Source organism: Beta vulgaris, chromosome 4 (assembly GCF_026745355.1).
Source record: "Beta vulgaris subsp. vulgaris cultivar EL10 chromosome 4, EL10.2, whole genome shotgun sequence".
Classification (NCBI taxonomy): domain Eukaryota; kingdom Viridiplantae; phylum Streptophyta; class Magnoliopsida; order Caryophyllales; family Amaranthaceae; genus Beta; species Beta vulgaris.
The window spans coordinates 13,648,520-13,672,268 of record NC_079205.1 but is presented as its reverse complement, the minus strand read 5'-3'; the positions used below and the strand labels follow the sequence as shown (position 1 = coordinate 13,672,268).

Genomic DNA, 23,749 nt, shown 5'->3' with positions numbered 1-23,749 from the left:
AGCAAACCCCCACCGAAAGACTTCAGTACTGTGACGAAGGAAGAGGTCAGAAACCGAGAAAATTGAGGGGGAGGGGAGGGAGATTTCGACGAGGGTTAGGGGAGGGGGTTCCAAAGGTTGTTAGGGTAGTGGGGGGGAATGCTGCTGTTGGGGGTGGGGGTGGGGGATTGGGGGCTGCTGGGTTAGGAGTGGCGAGGGGTGGCGAAAATCGAGGGGGAGGGAGGGAGATTTCGACGGGGGTTAGGGGAGGGGGTTCGGAAGGGTGTTAGGGCAGTGGGGGCTGCTACTGTGGGGGTGGGGGTGGGGGATTGGGGGCTGCTGGGTTGGGAGTGGCGAGGGGGTGCGAGGGTGGAGGGAGTGGGGGGCCGGGACTGCTAGGGGATGGGAGTGGGGGGGTTCTGGGGTGGTGGGAGTGGGGGATGGTTGGGCTAGCATGAGGGTTTGCAGCCGGGGAGGGGAGAGGGAGGGTCTGGGGTGGGGGAGGGTGGTTGAAGTGGTGGTGGGTAGGAGTCGAAATTAAAAATAAAAGAGAAATAAAAAAATTACCTTGTTAACAGGTTACAAGTCATCTGGGTGTATTTTTGGCGGACCACCCCCAAAGTTGGGGGTATTTAAAAATAATCCAAAGTTGGAGGTATTAAAAGCGGACGGGCCAAAGTTGGGGGTATTCTGATTCATTTTTCCTAAAAACAACACGAGTTACCACACTGTCACACATATAAAAGGGAAATATAGTGTCCGCATTTTGCTGACTGAACTCTGCGGACAAAACTCTTTACACGTCTCCTCACTCCCAAAACCCACACAGACACTCCTCCATTTTCTCCCTCTCTTAAACCCTCTTCCGACCTCCTATTCTCTCTCCTCTCTCTCTCTTCTATTTCCTGATCCTGATGTTATAAATCACTGCTCAATCACAAAGAAAGAAACCCTTCAATTGCGCCCCAAAATGCGGTTCGTTAAATCATTGAATAACATCTTATCAAATGATTCTAATTTCAGGAATTTCATGGTTTCATCATCTTATTTGAAGAACAATGTCCAATCTGGGCTAGGGTTAGGGTATAATTTCAGTCGTAGGAATATTGTTACGCACTGTAGAGCGGTGCTTTTGCCGCGTTTTGGCGGGCCTGAAGTTCTTGAGCTTCATCACAATGTTAGTGTCCCTCATCTCAAGCCTAATCAGGTCCTTGTTCGTGCTCGTGCCGTCTCCGTTAACCCGCTCGATCTTCGGGTAATTAATCTCTTTCCTCAACTGGTTTTTGTTCCTAGTAATTGAATCAATTTAGTTGGTTTTTGTTTGTTAGGAGTTTATTTTTCTGTTGTTATTTTATTACATTTCATGAATCCTATTAAATCCTAAAATAGGAAGTACTTATGTATGGGTGATGAGATGATTCTGAATTGCCCGAAAGTCATCTTGTGCTTTGAATCATGATTGGAAATTGAATTATCTAATTGGACGTTCCATGTCACTTCAACAAATCTATGTGATGTGTACATGTTTTTGTCATATTCAAGAATACCGCTGTCGTTGTGGCATATGTATATTTGGTTTGTAATTTGAGTCATGCTATCTATTTGATCGATAATTTTGGGATGTTGGATGATTTTTCTGTTGCTATTGATGATATAATCTGGTTATTTGATTTTGTGAATCGTATTAAATCCTAAAATAGGAAGTACTTATGTATGGGTAATGAGATGAGTGTTAATAGCTCAAAAAAGTCATTTTGTGATCGAATGTTTTAATATGATAGTGTTTAAATTGCTTTTTGAGTAAAATGTGACATTCATGATGGGAAATTCAATTATGTAATTGTAATTGGATGATCCATCTGACTTAAACAAATCTAGGTGATGTGTTCATGTTTTTGTCATATTCATTTTACCGCCTTCATTGTGGCATATGTATAGTTGGTCTGTAATTTGATTCATGCTATCTATTTGATCGATAATTTTGGGATGTTGGATGAATGTGAATTCGATATTAGAGTTGCCGTTCCTGTGTCTACTTTTTGTTAATTTTCTAATGTGGGGGGATGGCTTTTATAGGTTTTACTTATCCTTTTTTCTGCAAGTAGAAAGCTTTTCAAGATGAGTCGATTCCGTGAATAAGCCATTTCATATAGTCAAATGATCATCATCATGTATGTATAAAGCCTTTATGAATTTCAAAAGAGTTTCATGAATGATTTTGTTGCTAATTTTGCCGTACTCTTGTCTGAACAAGTGAGGATATCGGATATTGGGAATATGTCAAACATTGAGGCAAGTTGATGAAGAAGAGAAGCAACATATAATAAAAGTAGATCTATACATAAAAGATGTGATACACGTACTTATGAATTAGTATATAAGGGGGAGAACAAATACAGAATTTTATTTATTAAAAAAAAATATGGCTAGTAAATTATGGGAAGTCATATTGGTGGTGGGAGATAGGTGCTGCAAGTTTTATTCTTCTGGTAATTGATAATGTTACAACCTTGCCCTCTTACAATCATGGGGATTAACCAAACTGATAATCTGTAAAGGAACTAGGTTGTAGATATCACATTTGCTCTCTTGTTGTCAGATCTACGATTGCCCTGTCTATTCTTTTTCTTTCCCAATAACTAGGAAATAATCATCACTTTCCTAATTGATTATCTTGAATATTTGCTTTGAGTGCTAGCCAATTTTCTTGGAAGAAGTTGTCTGGGGGGGGGGGGGTTGTTTAAACACTTGACCTCTTGATCCTATATATTACACTGGGAGGTAAAAAAATTATTTGAGGTTCATCCCAACTCGCCCCAAAAAGCTATTACTATCACCAATCTGAATGAAAAGCAAAGGACTACGTGTGAGGTTTTTTTATTATGTCCAACACAAAACTAGTAATTCCGTTATCTTTGCCTTTAGGCTCTACATAGATTAATAATGAAACAAGCAATAAGGTAGAACAATCTATGAAATAGTAATACTCACTGGATCCTTTTACTTCAACCAATGTTATCTAGATCCTTGACATCTCAATTATCCCTTGAATAAATTGATGGTAGGAACAAGTATCCCTATCTTTTGATATATTTAGTTAGTAATGACTAACAAATACAACCATGCCTGACTTAAATACTACGAGCATGGAAATTTAGCTCTCAAATATTGTATTGGATACTAGAAGTACATCATCAACCCTAGGCAACGGACAATAAAAGTAGGATTTAACCTAGATCAGGAATTAATCCAAAAAGTAACCACCACAGTCGTAGCTTCCAGGTCCCTGTGCACAAAAGGATTTTTCCTCTGGAAGTAGCAGTGCCTAGTTCCTCCACAGCAGTTCCTGCTCCAGCAATTGTGAACAAATCCTATTCTCAGCTACCAGGTCAAGGTCCACTACATATATATCTACCAAGGCCTTTTCTTGGAGTCCATAGTATCTCCTTATCAAAGATGTCTTTTCTAACAGGAACAAGGAACAAGGAACAAGGAACAAAGACCAGTTCTTGTCAACTCTAACTCTTCTTAGAATCCTTCCTTCATCTCTCCAAATGACTCAATAATCTAAAAAATTCATCAAAGAGAAACAAACAAAAAAAATCAATACCTAATAAAGACCTAAATATCACACAAGGAGTGAAGGAGCTTCTCAAAGAATCAAGGAAAATAACCAGAGGAACCATGTCATACTTTTTTTTATTACTTATTAGACTTTGGATGTGTTGAACTCAATGTTATGGCGTTGTGTAGTTCATTATTTTGATCTTGGATCTTTGCTTCTTTTTACTTTCATGCAACTCAATCTATACGTGTCTCAAATAATAAGATCCTAATTTAGATTTGTTTTGCTGTAATACTTGAAGATGCGAGCAGGCTATGGCCGATCTGTGTTTGGGCCTCTACTTCCCCTCATTCTGGGCCGTGATGTTAGTGGAGAAGTTGCAGCAGTTGGAAGTTCAGTTCGATCGTTAAGTGTAGGTGAAGAAGTTTTTGGGGCATTGCATCCGACCGCTATCAGGGGTACATATTCTGACTATGCCATCCTTTCAGTCGAAGAAGTTACAAAAAAACCAGCTGCCATGAGTCATGTGGTAAGTCACAAGGAGCGAGAAGCTTCAACTTTACATCAGAAGCTAGGCCTTCCGTCACAAATTATTATGTCTTCTTTAATTTGCTTCCCCCCTTTCTTGGTATAGTATCATTAGTCTTTACACGATTCGTATCTCCTCTGTATCCATCTGCTGCTCAGCTCATGATATGTCATAGAGAGGTCAAGTAGTTATGTGGGTCAAGCATCCATGTAGAACTTATTTTCTAGATGGCATATGCTTTGATTGTATTTTGTTGATGATTTGATTGGATAGTGTTGTGAAAGTTATTGTATTGTGCAGGACGCTTGTGTGATTCCCTTTGCTGCACTTACTGCATGGCGTGCACTCAAAAGTACTGCAAGGATTGCTTCAGGGTATCTTCTCTAACATTTTTTTATTCTTCTTCTATATATATTCTGAATAAAATGAATCTGGAACAACTTATTACTATTTGCATTCAATATTTGTGTTAAATTTGATATTTTATCAGCTATAGAGAATTGTATGTGATCTAACTATAGCATGGATGGATGGGAGCCAATGCGCAAAATTTAGCTTAGGCGACAAGATTTGTCAGCTGTGCTATTATGTATAACATCTTTTATAAGTTGAAATGTTGATGCTGTTTTAGCAATTCCTAGATTTGCTACAGCTTCTGGTAGTTTCTTTAGTAGTCGACTTTGTAGTTCAGTCAACTGGCACAAGAAGATCTGTGATGGTTAGCTCCACTCATCAGCCAGACATTAGTTGGAACTAGACAGCTGGAAAAGTGTGAGTTAAAGAAGAAGGTTTATGCACACTGCATGTAATTAATTGTTTGCTGTATGATGTACAAAAGTCAAAATACTGCTTTTTGATACATCTGCAGAGTGTCTTCATGCACTTTTCTCTACCGGTTTTGTAAATCTACCGGTCTGTCTTGATGCTTTAGTTGTGTTCCTTTCCTTGATGTCGTGCCAGCCTTTAGCTCCTTTCCCTGCATAGTTTTTCATGTGTAGTGTCTTTGCAGGCAAAAGGTTTTGATAATTGGAGGTGGAGGGGCAGTTGGTTTTTCTGCCATCCAGCTATCAGTGGCAGCTGGTTGCCATGTGACGACAACTGTTGGTGGGGAGAGTATTGAACGTGCTTTGGCAGCTGGTGCTGAGAAGGCTGTTGACTATACCACTGAGGTTAGTAGTCGTTTTTCAAGTTACATCCTGGTGCATGCATACATTTGACTCATTTATTACTCAAAAGTTCTTTTTATCAATGATTTGATGCCGTGACTTGCAGGATTGCGAAGAAGCAATTAAAGGTCATTTCGATGCTGTTTTGGATACCATTGGTATACCAGAGACTGAAAGACTAGGTGTAAATGTTTTGAGGCAAGGCGGACATTACATGACTTTGCAGGTGGAATATCAAAGCTTGCTAGCACATTTTTCCTGCAATGTCAGATCTCCTCATGTTCTTCTAATTTTGTTGAATTGAATTATGACTTTCTTTTGATGTAGGGAGAGGCAGCATCCTTGTCTGATCAATATGGTTTGGCTATTGGTCTTCCAATGGCTTCAGCTCTTCTGTTAAAGAAACAAATTCAGTATAGGTATTCACATGGAATAGGTATGATATATTGCAAATTTTCATCATAATAAATTTTATTTTAGTTGGACATTCACTAGTTTGTTTTACACTAGAGAGACAGAGAGAAAATACAAAGTACTTAAAATCCCAATCACCAAGAGAGACAAAACGCCTTGGGATACTCCTGGTAGCTTCTCCTCCAAATCCTAGTTTGTTAATATCAGTGACTAGATTTGAGAAATGTGGTAAAGCTCAAGCTCCATTGATCTTTACCAGAAGTTTTGAGCCAGGATTTTCAGCTGGAACATGAAGATCACATAGAGATTTTGTTAAAGAGGAGATCAGGAGAGGCTTCTATGTCGTTGCCAGGTGTTCCAAAGGCAAAGGATTCAGATCTGAGATCACTTTATGGCTTAGATTCTGTTATCTTCGGGCCATTTTCTGAAAGAAACACATGCGTTAATGGCACATATTCAAAGTGGTGCAAGAAGCTCAGTCGTACACAGTCCTGAAGAATGGAATATTTGAATCTAGTTGGGGATTTTGGGACGTTCCCTGGTTTTTAATTATTTTAAGAATTGTTGTGTAGACTATCAAGTGCAGGTCACCTCTACTGGTTTAAAATTTATATCATGGTTATCATATCTCTGATTTTGTTAGCAAGCTGAGATGTTAGCGAAGTTTCCGGTTTCTGACTGTGGTGGCTCTAGCTCGAAGGTCTTCAATTATTTTTGTTTCTTTAGGCTCTATAGTTGGTTACGGATATTCAAATCTACTTATATGTGTTTATAAGGTTCTACACATATATCAGTTTATTGAGTTCAGGTCCTCCAATATCAGTTTATTGAGTTCAGGTCCTCCATTATCAAGTTCTTGTTTTTCATGTGTTTAACGTTGTCGTGAGCAATCCTTGTGTTGTAAGCTTCGGCTCCTCAGGTGCTGTGAGTTGCAGCTTCTTTGCTCTCAGTTGGCTGTCACCATATTGTGGCCTTGTGGGTGTTTGGGTATTGTCAGCTTTGGCTTTCAAAGATGTTTTGTGCCTATATTTTGATCAGTTTTTTTTTTTTCTGGGAGGAGGGGTTCATTATATGCTAGGAATCTTGTTTTTCGTCACTCTGGGGAAAATACAAACATGCATGTTAATTACTTAGGGGGTAGAAAAAAGCTCAGCTTTAGCTCCAGTTTGAAATTATCAGGTCTATGGTTTCTAATAAACTGTTATTTGGTTTCAGTGTATGGGTGGACATACATGAGAGCTGATTCTGAGGGTTTACAAGAAATCCGCAGGCTGGCTGAACATGGGAAGCTGAAAGTACCTGTTGAAAAGACTTTCCCGTTTGTACAAGTGAAAGAAGCGCATGAGGCAAAAGAGAATAGGACAATTCCGGGAAAAGTGGTGCTTGAATTTGATTGACAAGAGACGAACACATTGCTCGTGATCAATTAACTAGCTTTCAGCTGTGCATGTTCTTCCGACCCGGGTATGCAGAAAATCTAAAGGAAATTTGCACGCGGACTTTGCTTTCTGTAGTTTCGATTGTGTTTGGACAGATACTCAGAATTCAAATCTGTTTGAAGGTCAAATAAATGCACTTCTCTCTAAACATGGAGACAGCAGGGACCTGGAGTGTCAAAACTATAGCACTATACTGGATACTCTGCTAGTGAAGTTTGTATATTCAGTGCCAAATGTAAATAATATTTGTGATTTTGTCAAACTTCCAAAGAGAAGGCTTTTGTTAGAACTTAAAAAAAGTTAATTTTCCGTTCAAATTTTTTTGTAGACAGATCATAACTGGAAAACCAAATAAAGTAGCTGATGGTTTGACAGGGGATCTATGTAAGACGTTATTTTCTGAATACCAGTATGCTAATTTTGTACCTGTTGTGGCTGTTGGATTTGTTTTGCGGTTAGTGTCTTTGCAGATTGTAGATTTCGGCTATTTTCTCAAGTATATGAATAGGATATAGGAGTATAGGACCCTAGATTGATAAATTGCTGAATTTTGACGGAAATGTTGTATTGTCGGGTATAACCGTATAAGTTGGTGGATTCAAAACTTTATGTGCTCCAATTGCCCATATGGATATAGGGGGTGTTTGGGGAGAGAGTTTTATAGAGAGTTTAGAGGTTTGGAGAGAGTTTAGAGTTTTGACCAGTAAAAACTCTAACTTGGGTGTTTGGTGAGAGAGAGGATTAAAGAGTTTTGTATCGAAAATTCTGATCAAAACTCTCTTTTGAAAGAGCTGGATAGAGGAGCTTTTTCACAACAGTTTTGGAGAGAGAAAAAACAAATGAGTATTTTGTCCATATAATTAATACTAAAATTTATTTTTAAAAAAAACATATGTCCATAAATGTTATTTTACATGCTCTAAAAAGTACAAAACTCTAAACAATCAGCTAAGTGTTACCAAACACCTTTACACAACAATTATTTAAATCAGCAGTTAAATCCTCTGAACAAAAAAGTAATCATCTAACCACAAACTCTAAACTCTAATCACCAAATAGGGCCATAATGTTGGTGGATGTCAACTATTATCTCTATTATATAATGGAAGAGGAGGGGAACACCAAAAATAGTAAATCTTTTTATACTCTTAAGTAATAAAATACAAATTTACAATCTTTTATCATTTTATCCTCAATTAACAAAATATTTACATCATCCTTGATTTATTGGCTTTAAAAATAGAAGAAAAATATACAATGAATTTTATGAACAGTTTTTCGTATATATTATTATGCAATTAACCTTTAGTTTATTTTCGTATGCATCGCGTGCATATAAGATTAGTACTCGTTATGGTAGCATGAGTCGTGACTCGTGAGTCTCATAACCCTGATATCTAATTGCCTAGCTAGCCCTATCTTCACATGCCTCATATCCGCTAAACTCGCCCAGAATTGTAAAACGATACCATCTTTGTTCGGAGTTACCTTTTCTTATAATATTATATTTCTTCTATTGGTAATGTTTTTTAATACATCAAATGCACAGGTTAAAAATGATAAGAATACATTGTTGTTCATCTATCATAACAATAATTTCCGAAGTTACAAAAATATAATTATACTATAATTGAATCTTATTTAAAAATCTGTTTCAGTATTTAAACAATCTTCAACCCAATACAAGTTCTAGTTTTTTGAGTTCTAACAAAAATGTTGACAAGCGTGTTAAACCAAACTTGAAATGCACATTCAACATTTCATCCAAAAAAATATTCGAAAGTGAAAAAAAACACAGTTTCCAAATTCAAACACGAAAATTTTCACGTCCCCTCCTAAAAGACTTAAAACATTCAACTTCGCGCCAAAACAAAAACTTTCAAATCTTTTAATTCCAACACTAGGAGACCAAAACAACCCTCAATCCGTGTGCTAAACTCAATACCCAACCCACTACCGTCGATTAAACCCACAAATCAACGCTTTAGATCCCTTCATTTTCAAAAACTCCCTCCTATAAATTCCCCTCCTCACTCCCCCTCTAATTTCACACCCAACAATTACTTTCATCAATTTTCTCCACTCTCAACTCTCAACAACCAATCTTCAATCAACTACTTTTGCCGAACAGACCCAATGGCGCGTACTAAGCAAACCGCCAGAAAATCCACCGGAGGAAAAGCTCCCAGGAAGCAACTCGCCACCAAAGCTGCCAGGAAATCAGCCCCGGCAACCGGAGGAGTTAAGAAGCCTCACAGATTCAGACCTGGAACTGTTGCACTTCGTGAGATCAGGAAGTACCAGAAGAGTACTGAGCTTCTTATCAGGAAACTCCCATTTCAGAGGCTTGTTAGAGAAATAGCTCAGGATTTCAAGACTGATCTTCGTTTCCAGAGTTCTGCTGTTGCTGCTCTTCAAGAGGCTGCTGAGGCTTACTTGGTTGGTCTCTTTGAAGATACTAACCTCTGCGCTATTCATGCTAAGAGGGTTACTATTATGCCTAAGGATATCCAGCTTGCTAGGAGGATTCGAGGTGAAAGAGCCTAATTTATGTAGTTGGTTGTCTTAAATCTAAGTTTGGTATTAGTATTATTATCATTATGTAATGGGTATATGTGCTGTGAATTTTGATTAATGAAAACTTTTTGCAGTTTAAAATTGTTTGCTGATTTAAGAAGGGTAGTAGTATTATGTATTGATTTCTTATGAATTGGCAGATTTATACAAGTTCCAATACAAGTTAAAGTGACAATTTTTATCTATTGATATGTTCTGTTCTCAATTTTTGTAGTATTTGTTTTATTTAGTTCATGAATGTTTATCCTATTTAAATGGGGGATTGTATTTGAGGCGAGAGAGCTTAGATTTGCAGGTGGAATTTCTGATTTTGTTTTGTTGAAGTCTGATGATGTTAGAGAGTTTGGTGATGTGAATTTTCATCAGTAATACAATATGTTAGTTTTGGAAATTTCTATTGGAAATAAATTTGGTTCAAATTGAATTTGGTAGGTTGTTCAGTGGCTACTAAATGAATTGAGATTATTGTATTAACATCGAGCAATTGATATGCAAAATTGGGAATGCATGCCCAAATTTTGTTAATTGGAACAATTATTATACGCCTAGTTCTAATAGGCTTATTTATGAAAATTGAGTTATCTTAGTTTTTCTTTATGGTAGTCTAAAACTGTAGCATGAATTGGAAGGACAGATTAATGTGGGGAATGTATTTAAAGGATTATGATTTTACAGTTTTTGAAGATTATCTACTTTGTAACTTTGTAAGATAGTTTATGCAGAAGATGGATAGCTACATGGAAAATTCAGGGGATATTTTTTTGATAAAATAGACTATATTATGATTATCACATTTAAATAGACTGGCATTTAAAAGAGTGAAGAAAAAAAATACTACTAAATCATAAACCATGCTAACAACATTTGGACTTACTGGTGTCAAAGTTGGAATTATTATGGGTCATATAAGATAGTAGTGTATATACCAATTTACCAAGCTAATACGTAAGTCTATTGATAATTAAAGTAAGACAAATTCTTATTGTTGTTTATATGGTTGATAAAGAGGATTACGATCAATTTGATGAGATCTCATCCATTTAAATTGGGATATCTCAAATTGAAAAGTCATGTAGTACTTCTATTAGCTTACAAAGGTTCTTGTTGGCAAAAATTCTAACCCCTTTTTCGAAGTAAGTCAGGGACGAATCCACATGGAATTTTGGGTGACACGTGCCTCACCATTATTTTTTTTTTAAAAAAAATTGAATTTTTTTTGATAAAAAAGTACATATGTTTGTGTAAAGAATATGATTCTGCCACCTCAGCTCCACTTTTTTCATAACACAGCAGTAGTGGGGAGCAATAGCCTGCTGTTGTGTATGTTTGTTTTTTAGTGATCCTAGAAAGATACTTTGTCCTTTTGTACACCTAATCATTAGGTATCTTCCTTATGTTTTGTATATATATAGCTGTAGTCTTTCATAGCCGTTTTCTCATGGCATTTTGTGTAACAAAACACAGATAGAGAAATACAAGAAAGAAAGAGAAAAGCCTCTGAAAGTTTATCAGAGAGAAACCTGTGCATTTAAGCTTTGAAATTTCTTTTTCATGGTATCAGAGTTTCAGGTGTGAAAACTTCAATCCTAGAGATTTCAAAGCTCATGATTTTTTCTTTCTTTCAAAAAAATCCACCCTTTCTTTCTTCCAGTTAAAATGACTGAGAAAACTAAGAAAACTAACTCAAACAATCCTTATAAGGATCCACTCTTCATTGCTATAAATGAGAGTGTTGCCACTGCTCTAGGAAGTATTCTCTTTGATGGAAACAACTTCCTAAACTGGAGCAGGAGTGTTAAAATTGCTCTAGGAGCAAAGAACAAGATTGCTTTCCTTGAAGGAAAACACCCTAAACCCAATGAACCAGGAGATGAAATGCAGAAATGGGTGAGATGTGACTACATGGTGAGGTCCTGGCTATTGGCAACGATGAAGCCAGAGATTGCAGGAAGTTTGGTTTCAATGCATTCTACAAGACAACTATGGGAAGAAATTGTAGAGAGATATGGTCAGGCAAATGCCCCCCAACTCTTTCATCTGAAGAAGGAATTATGGGAATTTCAACAAAATAATCTAAGTGTTGGAGAGTATTACTGCAAGCTTAAGGATCTTTGGGATCAAATTGCTCAGCTTGAAGAAATTCCTAATTGCAGCTGTGGGGCAATGACAAAGTGCAGTTGCAACCTTCTGAAGAGAATGCTGGAGATACAGGAGAACAACAAGATCATTAAGTTCATCATGGGGCTTAATGTGGGATATGAGCAGATGAAGAGCAACTTGTTAGGGATGGATCCTCTTTTACCAGTGAACAAAGCTTACAACTTGGTGCTACAAGTTGAGAAACAGAAGCAAATCACTAGTGAAATGAGTATTGGTAATGAGATGAGTGCCTTGAATGTCAACAGACAGGTGGAATACCTAGGACCTTTGAAGGATTTTCAGAGAAAAGATTACAAAAGGATGAAGATGGAGAAGGATGCAAAGAAATGTGATTATTGTGGTATGAAGGGTCACTTGAAGGTCGAATGTTTCAAATTGAATGGTTATCCAGAAAGGTTCAAGAATGCAAAACCAAGAAACTACCAAAGACAAGCAACAAATGTGGTGAAAGAAGAAACTGAGATGGAAAGTAGGACACCTTTTGAAGCCAGCTGTTCTCAAGAAGGAAACAATGAGATGAAGGATGATGGGAAGATGATCTCAGTTGTTGTCCAAGAAGTCATGAAGGCACTAGGAAAAAATGCAATTGCTTATAGCAATTTTGCAGGTAAAACTATCATTTCTAATGCTATTTCACATAAAAATGGTTTTGATTCGAAGTCTTGGATAATTGATTCGGGTGCTAGTGATCACATATCTGGAAATAGATGCATATTTGACAACATAAGAGCCTTAAAAGGGACCATTAGAGTTGGTTTGCCTGATGGAACAGTGAAAGAAGTGAAGGAATTTGGAAACATCAGAATATCTGATGAAATTTTATTGAAAAATGTTTTATTTGTGAGTGACTTTAGGCACAATTTGTTGTCTGTCAGCAAATTCTTGCAAGATAACAAAGTGATGAAGTTCATGTTTGATAAAAATGGATGTTATGTACAGGACCTTACCAATGAGCAAATCATAGCTCATGGAAGGAACCATCATGATCTATATGTGCTGGATGTGAAAGAGAAAGAAGCTGAGAAGGATCACTGTGCTGAGAGGGCTGGAAAGGTGTTGGCTGCAGGAACAATGAAAGATGATGACAAGAACCTAAAGTTAATTCATGCTAGGCTAGGTCATGTGTCATTGTCTAAGATGAAACATTTGAAGTTTTGTGATTGTAAGGGTTTGAATAACTATTTCTGTGACACTTGTTCTGTATCTAAACATCACAAATTACCTTTTATGCCAAGCTCTTCCATTGCTGAGAATGTTTTTGATATGATACATGTGGACCTATGGGGCCCATACAGTGTGAAAGCTGTGACAGGTGCTACTTACTTCCTTACCATTGTAGATGATCACTCTAGGGTGACATGGACACATCTGATGTCTAATAAAGAACAGGTGAAGGGGATCTTAGTTGCTTTTTTTGCACATGTTGAAACTCATTTCAAATGTTCACAAGTGTGAGGACTCTCATTGCTTTAGCCACTTCTCAAAATTGGCAACTTCATTATCTAGATATCAACAATGCCTTCTTGCATGGATATCTAGATGAAGAAGTGTATATGCATCCCCCTCCAGGGCACACAGCAGAGCATAGTGGGAAGGTGTGCAAATTAAAAAGAAGCTTGTATGGTCTCAAACAAGCCTCTAGACAGTGGAATATAGAGCTCACTAAGCTGTTTATTAAAGAGGGATATGTGCAAAGTAAGAGAGATTATTCTCTTTTTACAAAGAAGATTGATGGAAAACAAGTGATTGCACTTGTATCACTAGTGGAAAAAAATGCTTGTGCTACTTATCAAGTGCTTGGGTTGAGCTTGAAAACGGAGCACATGGTCTTCATTTCTTTTTTGAAAATAAAAAAAATCTCAAGAGCTCCGATTGGGCCGAAAAACGGAGCATGGAATTTTCTTTTGGGCCCCAAAACTCCCTCCCTTCGTTGAACTTGCACCCGCATTTACTCTCTAACTTCTTCGTTGAACTTGAACCCCCCTCTCTCTCTCTCTCTCAGTCTCTCCCCTTCCATCTTCTCTCTTCCATTCATGGGGTTCCCCTCTCCGGTTCCCAGGGTCGTGACGGAAACAACCAGCAAACAAAAACCCATCCCTATTCCTCGTCACTCTCGTATCTCTCATTCACACATCGTCCTCTTCCCAAGACCCAACTCAAAACCCTAATGCGAGAGCAGACGACCGCCACGACTCCTTGATGATGGAGTGACAGACACAACCAGCATCCTCGTCTCCTTCTCTCATGGTGGCAGGTAAATTTCTTTTTAATCTATTTTTCTCGATTTTTAGGGTTTTTGCCAGATTCTTGTGATTGTGTATGAATCGAATTTGACTTACTTTTAGATCTAAGATTAAGATCTTCTCTTTGTTGTCGAAATTGTACCTGCGCAATCATCTGATCCGTACCTGCGTTTTCTGCAGAAGATGCTAGAGGTACCTATTTAGCACTCAGACTTTGTATTATTGCATGATGCAGAATTGCAGATGCATATGTATACATTAAGTTGTTGTTAACCTTTTTCTAGCAAGTTGATTATCTGAAATCATGTTAAAAACTTCTGCAATTTGCATAATACTCAAGATAGAATGTTTTTTAAGTTATCAGTGACAGAACCTGATTTTTAAGGTCTGCAAACAGTGTATTTGTCTCCTAAGGTTGTCTGAAGGATATGCAAAATAAACTGCAGCTTTAACTTTCAATGGGATCTATTGGAAACATATAGCACAGTTTATAAGAATTTTACCATCTTTTACCCATCCATTATACTGATCTTTATATAGTTCTTATGAACGATACCATCATTTAGCTTCATGGAATAAATTCTAACGTCGGGCATTTTGGTTTTTATGTTTAGGTAACACTGTTGAGATGGTGCTGTTTCAGGATAGCGTTAAATTTGCTCGATCCGGCCCTGAAAACTCCAGGGCAAATCTCCGCCATTTGGAAAAGTTGGAGCCTATTTTTTTACCCTTTCCTTTGACATATTGATTCATTATTGTTTAGTGTATTGGTTGATATATATTCTTTCGTTGTTTGCTTTGTAAATTTAGTTTGAAAAAGGCTAAAAGGTGATAAGTTCACCAGTAAACATGAGAGGATTTAGTGTGAGATGCATACCACGTAAATATACCAAATTGTTCCCTCTCACATGTTTATCATCAAACAGTTTTCCATATAGCGTCATTAGATTCTATTCAAGTGAAATACTATAGCTATGTAAGTCTCTTAATATTCATGAAAAGTTTGCCATAACCTGATGTAATATGATTAGACCCTGGTTTTAAACTTTCATTCTATTTCTTATATAAAGGGTGGCATGCTTAATTTCGTTGTATATATAAATACACACAAAAATATGTAACATTCAAATTGAAATATTTTGCTACTTCCTGAGTAAATTTATCTTCTTGATTTATCTTACAAAGTTCCCTTGACCTGATTCTTTTCTGTAATCTTTTGGAAGTGGGAAGGCAACAGACAATATCGTCAAAGTACTGAAAGGCCAGCGTGTTGGCACTCTATTTCACAAGGATGCTCAATTATGGGCTCTAGCTAAAGAAACTGGTGCACGTGAGATGGCAGTTGCTGCAAGAGAGTGTTCTAGGATGCTTCAGGTTATTTTCTTCTCAATGTGATTATTTTATGCAGATCAGATCATTTTTTAAAATTTGAGCTACTTTACATAGAATTCTGTTTGACATAGCTGATACCTAAGAAGAGAAAGAAAAACTGATTAAGACTGAAAATAATGCTGACATTGCTGCTGCTCAACAAGCTGGATATGATTAACTTGGCAATGTAGTCCAATGGGTACATTGTTTATAACTGCACATCAACTGCCCTCTGTGTTGTCTTCTTATCAAAGCACTTATGATTAACTTGGCAATGCAGTCCAATGCACTATGTATAATTGTTCCAATACTGTGATAGGTATCTAGTCTTCTGGAATTTCATGACTCATCGACTAAAATCAATTCCTCCCCTCTTTGTCAAGATGCATCAGTACCCCCTTTCTTATTGTAGCAATTGCTACTTTTGAATTATTTATTACTGCATAGCATCTGCCCTCTATGTTCGCTTCTCATCTAAGCACTTATATTTGTTTCAATGCTGTAATAGGCTTCTAAATCCTCTAGATTCTCACATCTCGATGACTTGTTACCACTTCCTCTATGTCACGATGTTATCAGTACTCCTTTCTTATTGTGAACAATGTTTCTCTATTTATAGATCATTAAGTTAACTTCCAGTGTTTCACTCTTCACTCACATGTAATTAGCCCAAATTTCAGGCTGCATTATCAGTATTTATTACATTACATATGGAATTTAAAATGGGGACTTGTCTTGCTATTTACAGTATTAATCATAGTGTTATTTATTTTTCTTTAGGTTTTGCTCTATTGTGTTTAACCATTAATGTGTATGCCTGAGATGTTTCATGACTCCAAACTTACTATAATGATGTTTGTCAGAAACATACATTTGTATGGTGCGTCTGAAAAGCTCTTCTAATAAAGATGCAGTACAGATGCAACCGGGCTCTGGTGAAACTCATATTTTGTATGTATATATCATTGCTATTTTGATTTTTCTTTTAGTAAAGATCTCTATTGATCTTATAGATATTGTTGACAGCTCTTTCCGGATAGTCTTGTTGATGATCTGAACATTACGATTCTGGACTCAAAAGGCAATCATTGTGGGTGTGCTGTGGCTCAAGTTGCATCGATCATTTGAATGAAAGTGTGATGTGGCTCAAGTTGCATCGATCATTCTGATCAAACCTGTTTCAAGGACATGCTGAGCTTGGTGTCTGCTCCTTCTGTTAGTCTTCTGTTAGTGACAGTTGAATTAAAGTGTCAAAGCCCCAATAATTTCTTGTAGTGCATGACTGGTTGATTATCTAGAGACCTTTTATGTATTGACCTTGGGCAATGAGGAATTGTAATTAACTCACCCTCTTATAGTTTTTTTTTACCTTCTAAAGTCTCTCGTCATATATTCTGTCTTGAACGTCATACCCTTTATAATTTGATTATGAACACTTTTGCATATCTTGACTTTTCTCTCACAGTTCATTTTCACCTTTCATCTTCTTCTTTACTATCATTTGATCCTCCAACCCTTGCCTAGTAGTTAATTACTATATTATGTTACTCGCTGCTGCTAGCTTGCATGCTAGCAGTAGCAGTGGTTTTTTTTTTAAAAAAAATATAGCCAAGTGCTCCGGTTGATAAGAAAAAACCGGAGCACTTGATTCACAAGTGCTCCGGTTTTTTCTTATCAACCGGAGCACTTGAATTATTTTGAGCATATAATATTCACAAGTGCTCCGGTTTTTAATACAACCGGAGCACTTGTGAATCTAAGTGCTTCGGCTTTCAACCGGAGCACTTGATAAATTCTCAAGTGCTCGTATGGCGTCTGCTACGGGTCAAACACGGAGCACTTGTACGGTTTTTAACCGGAGCACTTGATGTTTTTTTCCACTAGTGTATATGTAGATGATCTACTAATTAGTGGTGATGATGAGGATGGAATTAAACTTTTAAAGCACAAACTGGATGCAGCCTTTACTTGCAAAGATCTAGGGCAGATGAGATACTTTCTTGGGATGGAAGTTTCAAGGACTGCACAAGGCACCATGTTGAATCAAAGAAAGTTCATTTTGGACATTCTTAGCAATGCAGGAATGGAGGATTGTAAACCCTGCAAATTTCCCTTTCCTAGAGGTCTAAGACTATCAATTGATGAAGGAGAAGTTTTACCAGATCCTGAATTCTACAGAAGCCTAATTGGAAAGCTTCTCTATCTTAATCTTACAAGACCTGACATATCTTATTCTGCCTAGCAACTCAGCCAATTCATGGCATGTCCTAGAAAACCCCACCTACAAGCTGCTATTCATGTAATTAGATATCTTGCAGGGACCCTTGATTGGGGTTTATATTATCAGAGTCCTTCTGATGTCTCTCTTTCTGCCTATTGTGATGCTGATTGGGGAACTTGTGCTTTTAGTGGAAGATCCCTCACAGGATATTGTGTGTTTCTTGGGAAGAATCTTGTATCTTGGAAAACCAAGAAACAAAAGACCATCTCCAAATCATCTGCAGAAGCAGAATACAGATGTATGTCTCAGACTACTAGTGAACTAGTCTGGATTGATGGGATCTTAGAAGATTTGCAGTTCATAGTTCCTAAGCCTATTAATCTCTACTGTGACAATAAGGCTGCCATCTACATCTCTCATAACCCTGTGTTTCATGAGAGAACCAAGCACTTAAAGCTAGATTGTCATTATGTCAGAGATCACTACTTGGATGGTTTTGTCAATACTCTTCACATCAGATCATTTCTTCAGTTAGCTGACTTGATGACTAAGGCTCTTGGAGAGCAACAGCATAATCATCTCTCTCTCAAGCTGGGCATCCTTACCTCAGCTCCACCTTGAAGGGGGGGTGTAAAGAATATGATTCTGCCACCTCAGCTCCACTTTTTTCATAACACAGCAGTAGTGGGGAGCAATAGCCTGTTGTTATGTATGTTTGTTTTTTAGTGATCCTAGAAAGATACTTTGTCCTTTTGTACACCTAATCATTAGGTATCTTCCTTATGTTTTGTATATATATATAGCTGTAGTCTTTCATAGCCGTTTTCTCATGGCATTTTGTGTAACAAAACACAGATAGAGAAATACAAGAAAGAAAGAGAAAAGCCTCTGAAAGTTTATCAGAGAGAAACCTGTGCATTTAAGCTTTGAAATTTCTTTTTCAGTTTGCTCGCGGCCCACATATACGTTGTGACAATGCTACTTGCATGATGTTTAATTCCCAAAACCTAAATGTAGTCCTGCCTGACGGCTGGTGCAACTGTTACTGTGCCCTGTAATTCATCTATGGAAGCCTACTAGGCTAGTAGGCTACTACTGCCTACTGTTTTTGCTGCAGTTCTACCACTCAACTACTGTCAGTCTATTCTACCTGTTAGACTTTAAAATGAGTTGAATTGTGGTGGGCCCGCCCATGGTAATTGTAAGTTTCTTGCTTGTGAGTTTGTCATTCTTTGATAGTTTTGGTGTAATTTTTTTTAACTTCTGCTACAAATATGTTGAATTAGTATTGCCAGTCGAAGTCTGTTTTTTTTTAATTTTCAACTAATATTCATTGTTTGTTTGTAGTGCAAATTATAAATTATTATGTTCATTGTTACTTTAAAATTAGCAAAGTAATGTAAATTGATGATACACATTTGTAAATAAAAAAAAAACGAATTGTATTATTTTAATATTATATCATTACGTTATAATTATAATATATGAAGTGATTGATAAAACTATGATCTAACAAAAGTTTTAAAATAAATTTGAAATGAAGAGAACAAATGAAAGAGATATTCTAATTTCCTTTCAAAAAATAATTAACAAATAACATGATGAATTCTCTTATATGATATACGTTGATAATTTTAGTGTCCCACCAAAATTAAAATCCTAGATCCGCCCCTCAAAGTAATCCCAAATTTGTGTTAAAAAAATCATATCAACACGGTGTATTCACCCAATAGAGTTATGTAGATTGTAATAATTACAACTTCTACTATTTTGTTTTTCTATTTCCTTAGATTTCATTGCCTTTTCAGTTTCTCTCTCATAATTGCTTCATTTTCCCTCTCTTCAAGTTCTTACTCGATCAGTTTTTCAGTTTTCGTGATATAATTGATTGTACAATTGAACCTATTATAGAAGATTAGAATTATATTGTTAGTTTTGATATAGTGTGTTTGTGTGTGGTATAGTGTGGTTCTCAATGGTATAGTGTGTTTCTCTGTGCTATAATATGTTTATTTGTGATAGTGTTTCTTTATGCTATAGTGTGCTTGTTTGTGATATAGTGTATTTCTTTTTGATATAGTATATCTGTTTGTAGATTATTATTTTTTTTGTCGATCTAAGATTGCAATTTCACCGTCAAAATTGTCCAAAATATGCAAATTCATCGGTGGTGATGGGAGAGGAGGGAGGAGAGAGAGAAAGATTAATGGTAGTCATGGAGTTTTAATGGTCGAACTTTACCATGAAAGTTCTCGATCTGCAGCTTTAATGATAAAATTCCACCATCAAGGCTTACCGTTATCGAACATCTTGAGATGTCGGAAAATAAAAGGTCGAAAAAAGAAGGGGGTAGATGGGTAGTCGCCGGAAAAATAGGCATAACGATTGTGGTGTTTGTGAGGGGTGGTGGTGTTGTTGGTGGTTGGGAGTTGTCACAGGTTTGAGGGGGTGAGGAGAGATAGTAGGAATTTAGGTTGGGGTGGGGTATGAGTAATTAACTGTTATGATTAATTAGTTAAGTAAGGGTATATGTGTCATTTTATTATAGAATAGTTTCTATTTTGAGCTTGGTTGCATGTATTGTAACATTTTTCGAAAAAGAAAGTGATGCAAGTAAAAAGAAACGGATGAAGTATTGTTTAATATTGGGTGTTTTTTTTATTTGCCATCTGCATTCTACTAAAATCGCCCATATGTATTTTTCTTTTCTATAATAGTCCGTGTTGTAGAAGAGAGAGAGCAAGAATTAATAGCATGACCCTTCTTTTCTCTCTCCCACCTAAGTAAACTCACTACTAATGATTTATAATCAATGGCATTTTTGTCTTTTTAGCAAATCTAATGTGCATAATTGCTATATTTTCCCCTTCAATCCTGATTATTAGTGCTCGTCTTTGAGACTGAGATGACTGTTATAGTGTACTGGTTGTTTTCGCTAGTATCCTATAAAATTGAACTATATATAGGGATGGAAATGGATCACATATCTGTTTTAAATCCTTGGATTCATATTCGTTTTATAAGATTCGAATTCTTGAACTTCTAAATCCAGCATGTTCGGATGGCGGGTTAGATTTGGATCTTATGTTTGAGATCAATATTTGGTCTAGATCCGTCATATGGATCTGTATTCATTGTGAAATTTGTTCTGAATTATTTGCCACAAGGGGGATACACGTTAATTTAGGCCAAGGAAAGAGAGAAAATAAAAAGGTGACCTATATGATGAGAAGAGAAATAGAGAGAAAAAATATTTAAAAAAAGGGTAATGTTGTAAGTAATTTGAAACAACCCAAAATGGCAAGTGTTGCAAGTAAATAAAAACGGAGAAATTATATAATTAAGTGAGACTATATTTTTATAATAGTTAAAATATTTCGTTAATGTTTTTGTATTGTAAAATCTAAAGATGAACTAAGTGATTGACAATTCATTCTACAATAATTTTTTTTTGGTGTTTTATTTTTTTTCAAGTAAAAAAGATTCATGTAGATCCAGATCTGTAGATATGTGGATCCAATAGATATATATCTAGATATGACTTTCTTAGACCCGGCTCATATTAAGGTCAGATTCGGATCCATGTTCAAAGATATGAATCTGGATGTTGTAACTTGCTCTGATCTACACAAATGCAATTCGACTTGTGTGGACCTGGTTCACAGTAAAATTAGTGTGCATCAGGCTCACGCACATGAATCGGGACGAGCACTACTGTAATACATAGAAACCCACTATATCACAAACATATACACTATATATATAAGAGAGAAATACACTATATCACAAATAAATAAACTATAACACAAAGAAACACTATAGTTCGTGCAAAAAAAAACACTATAGCACAGAGAAACACATTGTACCACATACAAACACATTATTTCAAAACTGACAATATTATCCTAATCTTCTATAATGGTTCAATTGTACAATCAACTATAATACATAGAAACACACTATATCACAATTCACTGAATTTCTTTCACAATCTCTTCATTTTCTTGCAAGATCTATTGTAAAATGTGTTTTTATCTCTTTATCCTTTTTTCATTTGGATTTTGATGTTGATCTCATTGAAAAATATAATTTGATGATGGTTATTGTGGTTGTGATCGATTGGCGATGGTCAAGTGGTGCTGGTGATTAGGCTGAGTGTGGGTGGTGGGTGTCGGTAAGGGTGGAATTTGTGGGGATGGGAAATGAGAAAGTAAGTCAAGGAACAAAAATTTAATTTAGTGGTGGTGGTATGGTGGTGGTGGTGGCAGCAATGATGTATTTCTGGTGATGGTAGTGGTGGTTTATTTATTGATAGGGATGAGGTTAAAATTTGGGATAAGTAATTAACTTGATTAAATAAGAGACCACATGCCCCTTTTACTTTCTATGTCCTATTTCTCAAATACTGTACAAACCCTTTGGATGCAAGTATAAAGAAACGGAGGAAGTAAATATATTGTTAAATTAAACTCCATTTATTATTAACTTCTATCTTTAGTGAGAATATTAGTCACTAAACTAATGAAGGTTTTTTCCGAAAAGCATAAGAAGTTGAAGATCCAAGGATGTGGAAAACACTACTCCACCCGTTTCAAAATATAAGACATTCACGTTTTACGAAAAAAAATTGATCACAAATATCTCTCATAATATGATAAATAAAAATTATACCGTTGGATTCGTCCCGGAAAATACTATAATACAATTTTACTTCCGTGGACGAATTATCATGGAAAAATTATCGTGGACGAATTAAATCCAAAATACAATTTTAACAACCAAGTCCCAAAGTCACTCGTCCTATTTTAACAACCATAAATGTCAATACAGTTTTTTCTTGCCTTGGCCGGACAACAGATGGTCCTTGACTCATTCCTGTCGTTCTGGATGGTAGCCTTAATGGAGGATCTCTCATATAAGGTGTAGACCCTGAGGCTGAGCGTTGTAGGGTTGTTGCCTTCTTTGCCTCTAAGCACTCCCTAGCATCCGTCTCCATCTTATGACCACTAGAAGGTAAGTTGTCCCCGGGGTGGACCACCAACTTCCAGTCCATTTTCCTCCGCTGCTCACTAATTGTCGGCTGCTTTCCTCTTGAAACCCGTCTGGATACTTCCTGCCGGGGAGGCCTACTTGTCCCTGGTCGGCCTTCTTGGGACTGTCCCTTAGGTGGATTCACAACAGCTGGGTCTGGACTGGCCTAAAAAAATATCATGTTATTCTTGATTTGCTCCTTAACGACAGCAACCATCCTAGTCTGAAAATTATCATTCAAAACATTTTCCAGATGGGCAACTATCACCGGACACTCAAGGTTTTCTTGGATGACAGGCTCCCTGCTTCGTCCAGAGAGGTTGACAACAGCAACAACAAGAGGCCTATCTCTTCCTCTTGGTGGCCTTTCATCGTCCATCGTATCCTCCATTCGAATCTCGAAACTCCTGTTTCTAGCCACATTAGATGAGTGACAATCAGTCATCGTTGCGTCTCCCCACAGACGGCGCCAAATGTTACGTAGTGCTACTATTCACAACAATAGGTTCTATAATAGGAGACTTATGCAACAATGCCTGGACCTAAAACTCCTCCGCCTTTGGACCTGCAAAAAGGGACCCACCCTGGAGGTTTGGGTGGTATTTCCCCCTCCGAAACTTAAGTCAGGTATCAGGAGTAGAAAGAAAACTTTTAAGAGAGAGAAAGTAGAGAGAAAGAATTTATGGCAGAATAACAGTACACTGCTCTGAAAAACGTAACTTTCTCCTGATTTCAAGGACTACTTATAGTATCTGGAGTAATTGATGTACCCTGAGGTCACCCTAATTTGGGAGCACCTGATTGGTTGAGCAGTAACTATATGACACATGGCAAGCATTGATTGGTGAGTACACATCATCCATCTTTCAATAATGCCTTTTGTAGATGCTGAGCTAAAGTACAAATTGGGTTGGAAAGAAGGGCTAGTACAACTCTTGTATTTAGAAAAACTGTACTTTTAGGACATACATCTTTTTAGACCTTGTACTTTCTACAATAGTGATGGGACACGTGTAGGGGCTGGATGAAGCCACGTGTCATAGTTTTAGCCGTT

General features: G+C 36.9%; 3 protein-coding genes across 3 annotated transcripts; all 3 read left to right on the top strand.

Annotated features, from left to right (window-relative positions):
• Positions 1-741: 741 nt before the first annotated feature.
• LOC104891451 (uncharacterized) lies at positions 742-7,519 on the top strand. Its single transcript, XM_010677147.4, has 7 exons — positions 742-1,234; positions 3,846-4,073; positions 4,374-4,447; positions 5,083-5,242; positions 5,346-5,465; positions 5,567-5,675; positions 6,869-7,519. Exons 1-7 carry the CDS (start codon positions 950-952, stop codon positions 7,048-7,050), a joined length of 1,158 nt encoding a protein of 385 aa, XP_010675449.1. The 5' UTR covers positions 742-949; the 3' UTR covers positions 7,051-7,519.
• A 1,610-nt stretch (positions 7,520-9,129) lies between these two features.
• Positions 9,130-9,844, top strand: LOC104891452 (histone H3.2). Its single transcript, XM_010677148.4, has one exon. The coding sequence runs from the start codon at positions 9,229-9,231 to the stop codon at positions 9,637-9,639; it is 411 nt and encodes a 136-aa protein (XP_010675450.1). The 5' UTR covers positions 9,130-9,228; the 3' UTR covers positions 9,640-9,844.
• A 3,971-nt stretch (positions 9,845-13,815) lies between these two features.
• On the top strand, positions 13,816-17,685 carry LOC125496493 (uncharacterized mitochondrial protein AtMg00810-like). The gene is made up of 4 exons (XM_048641968.2): positions 13,816-14,083; positions 14,687-14,780; positions 15,296-15,463; positions 17,328-17,685. The coding sequence occupies exons 1-4, from the start codon at positions 14,074-14,076 to the stop codon at positions 17,683-17,685; spliced, it is 630 nt and encodes a 209-aa protein (XP_048497925.2). The 5' UTR covers positions 13,816-14,073.
• Positions 17,686-23,749: the final 6,064 nt, after the last annotated feature.

What these genes read in the sequence shown, in the direction of transcription:
- LOC104891451 (XM_010677147.4), top strand. Translation starts at nt 950, where the DNA reads ATGCGGTTCGTTAAATCATTGAATAACATCTTATCAAATGATTCTAAT. An exon ending in TTAACCCGCTCGATCTTCGG is followed by an intron (nt 1,235 to 3,845) that starts GTAATTAATCTC and finishes TAATACTTGAAG; the next exon opens with ATGCGAGCAGGCTATGGCCG. An exon ending in CTGTTGACTATACCACTGAG is followed by an intron (nt 5,243 to 5,345) that starts GTTAGTAGTCGT and finishes CGTGACTTGCAG; the next exon opens with GATTGCGAAGAAGCAATTAA.
- LOC104891452 (XM_010677148.4), top strand. Translation starts at nt 9,229, where the DNA reads ATGGCGCGTACTAAGCAAACCGCCAGAAAATCCACCGGAGGAAAAGCT.
- LOC125496493 (XM_048641968.2), top strand. An exon ending in AATCTCCGCCATTTGGAAAA is followed by an intron (nt 14,781 to 15,295) that starts GTTGGAGCCTAT and finishes ATCTTTTGGAAG; the next exon opens with TGGGAAGGCAACAGACAATA. An exon ending in CAGGTTATTTTCTTCTCAAT is followed by an intron (nt 15,464 to 17,327) that starts GTGATTATTTTA and finishes TTTTTCCACTAG; the next exon opens with TGTATATGTAGATGATCTAC.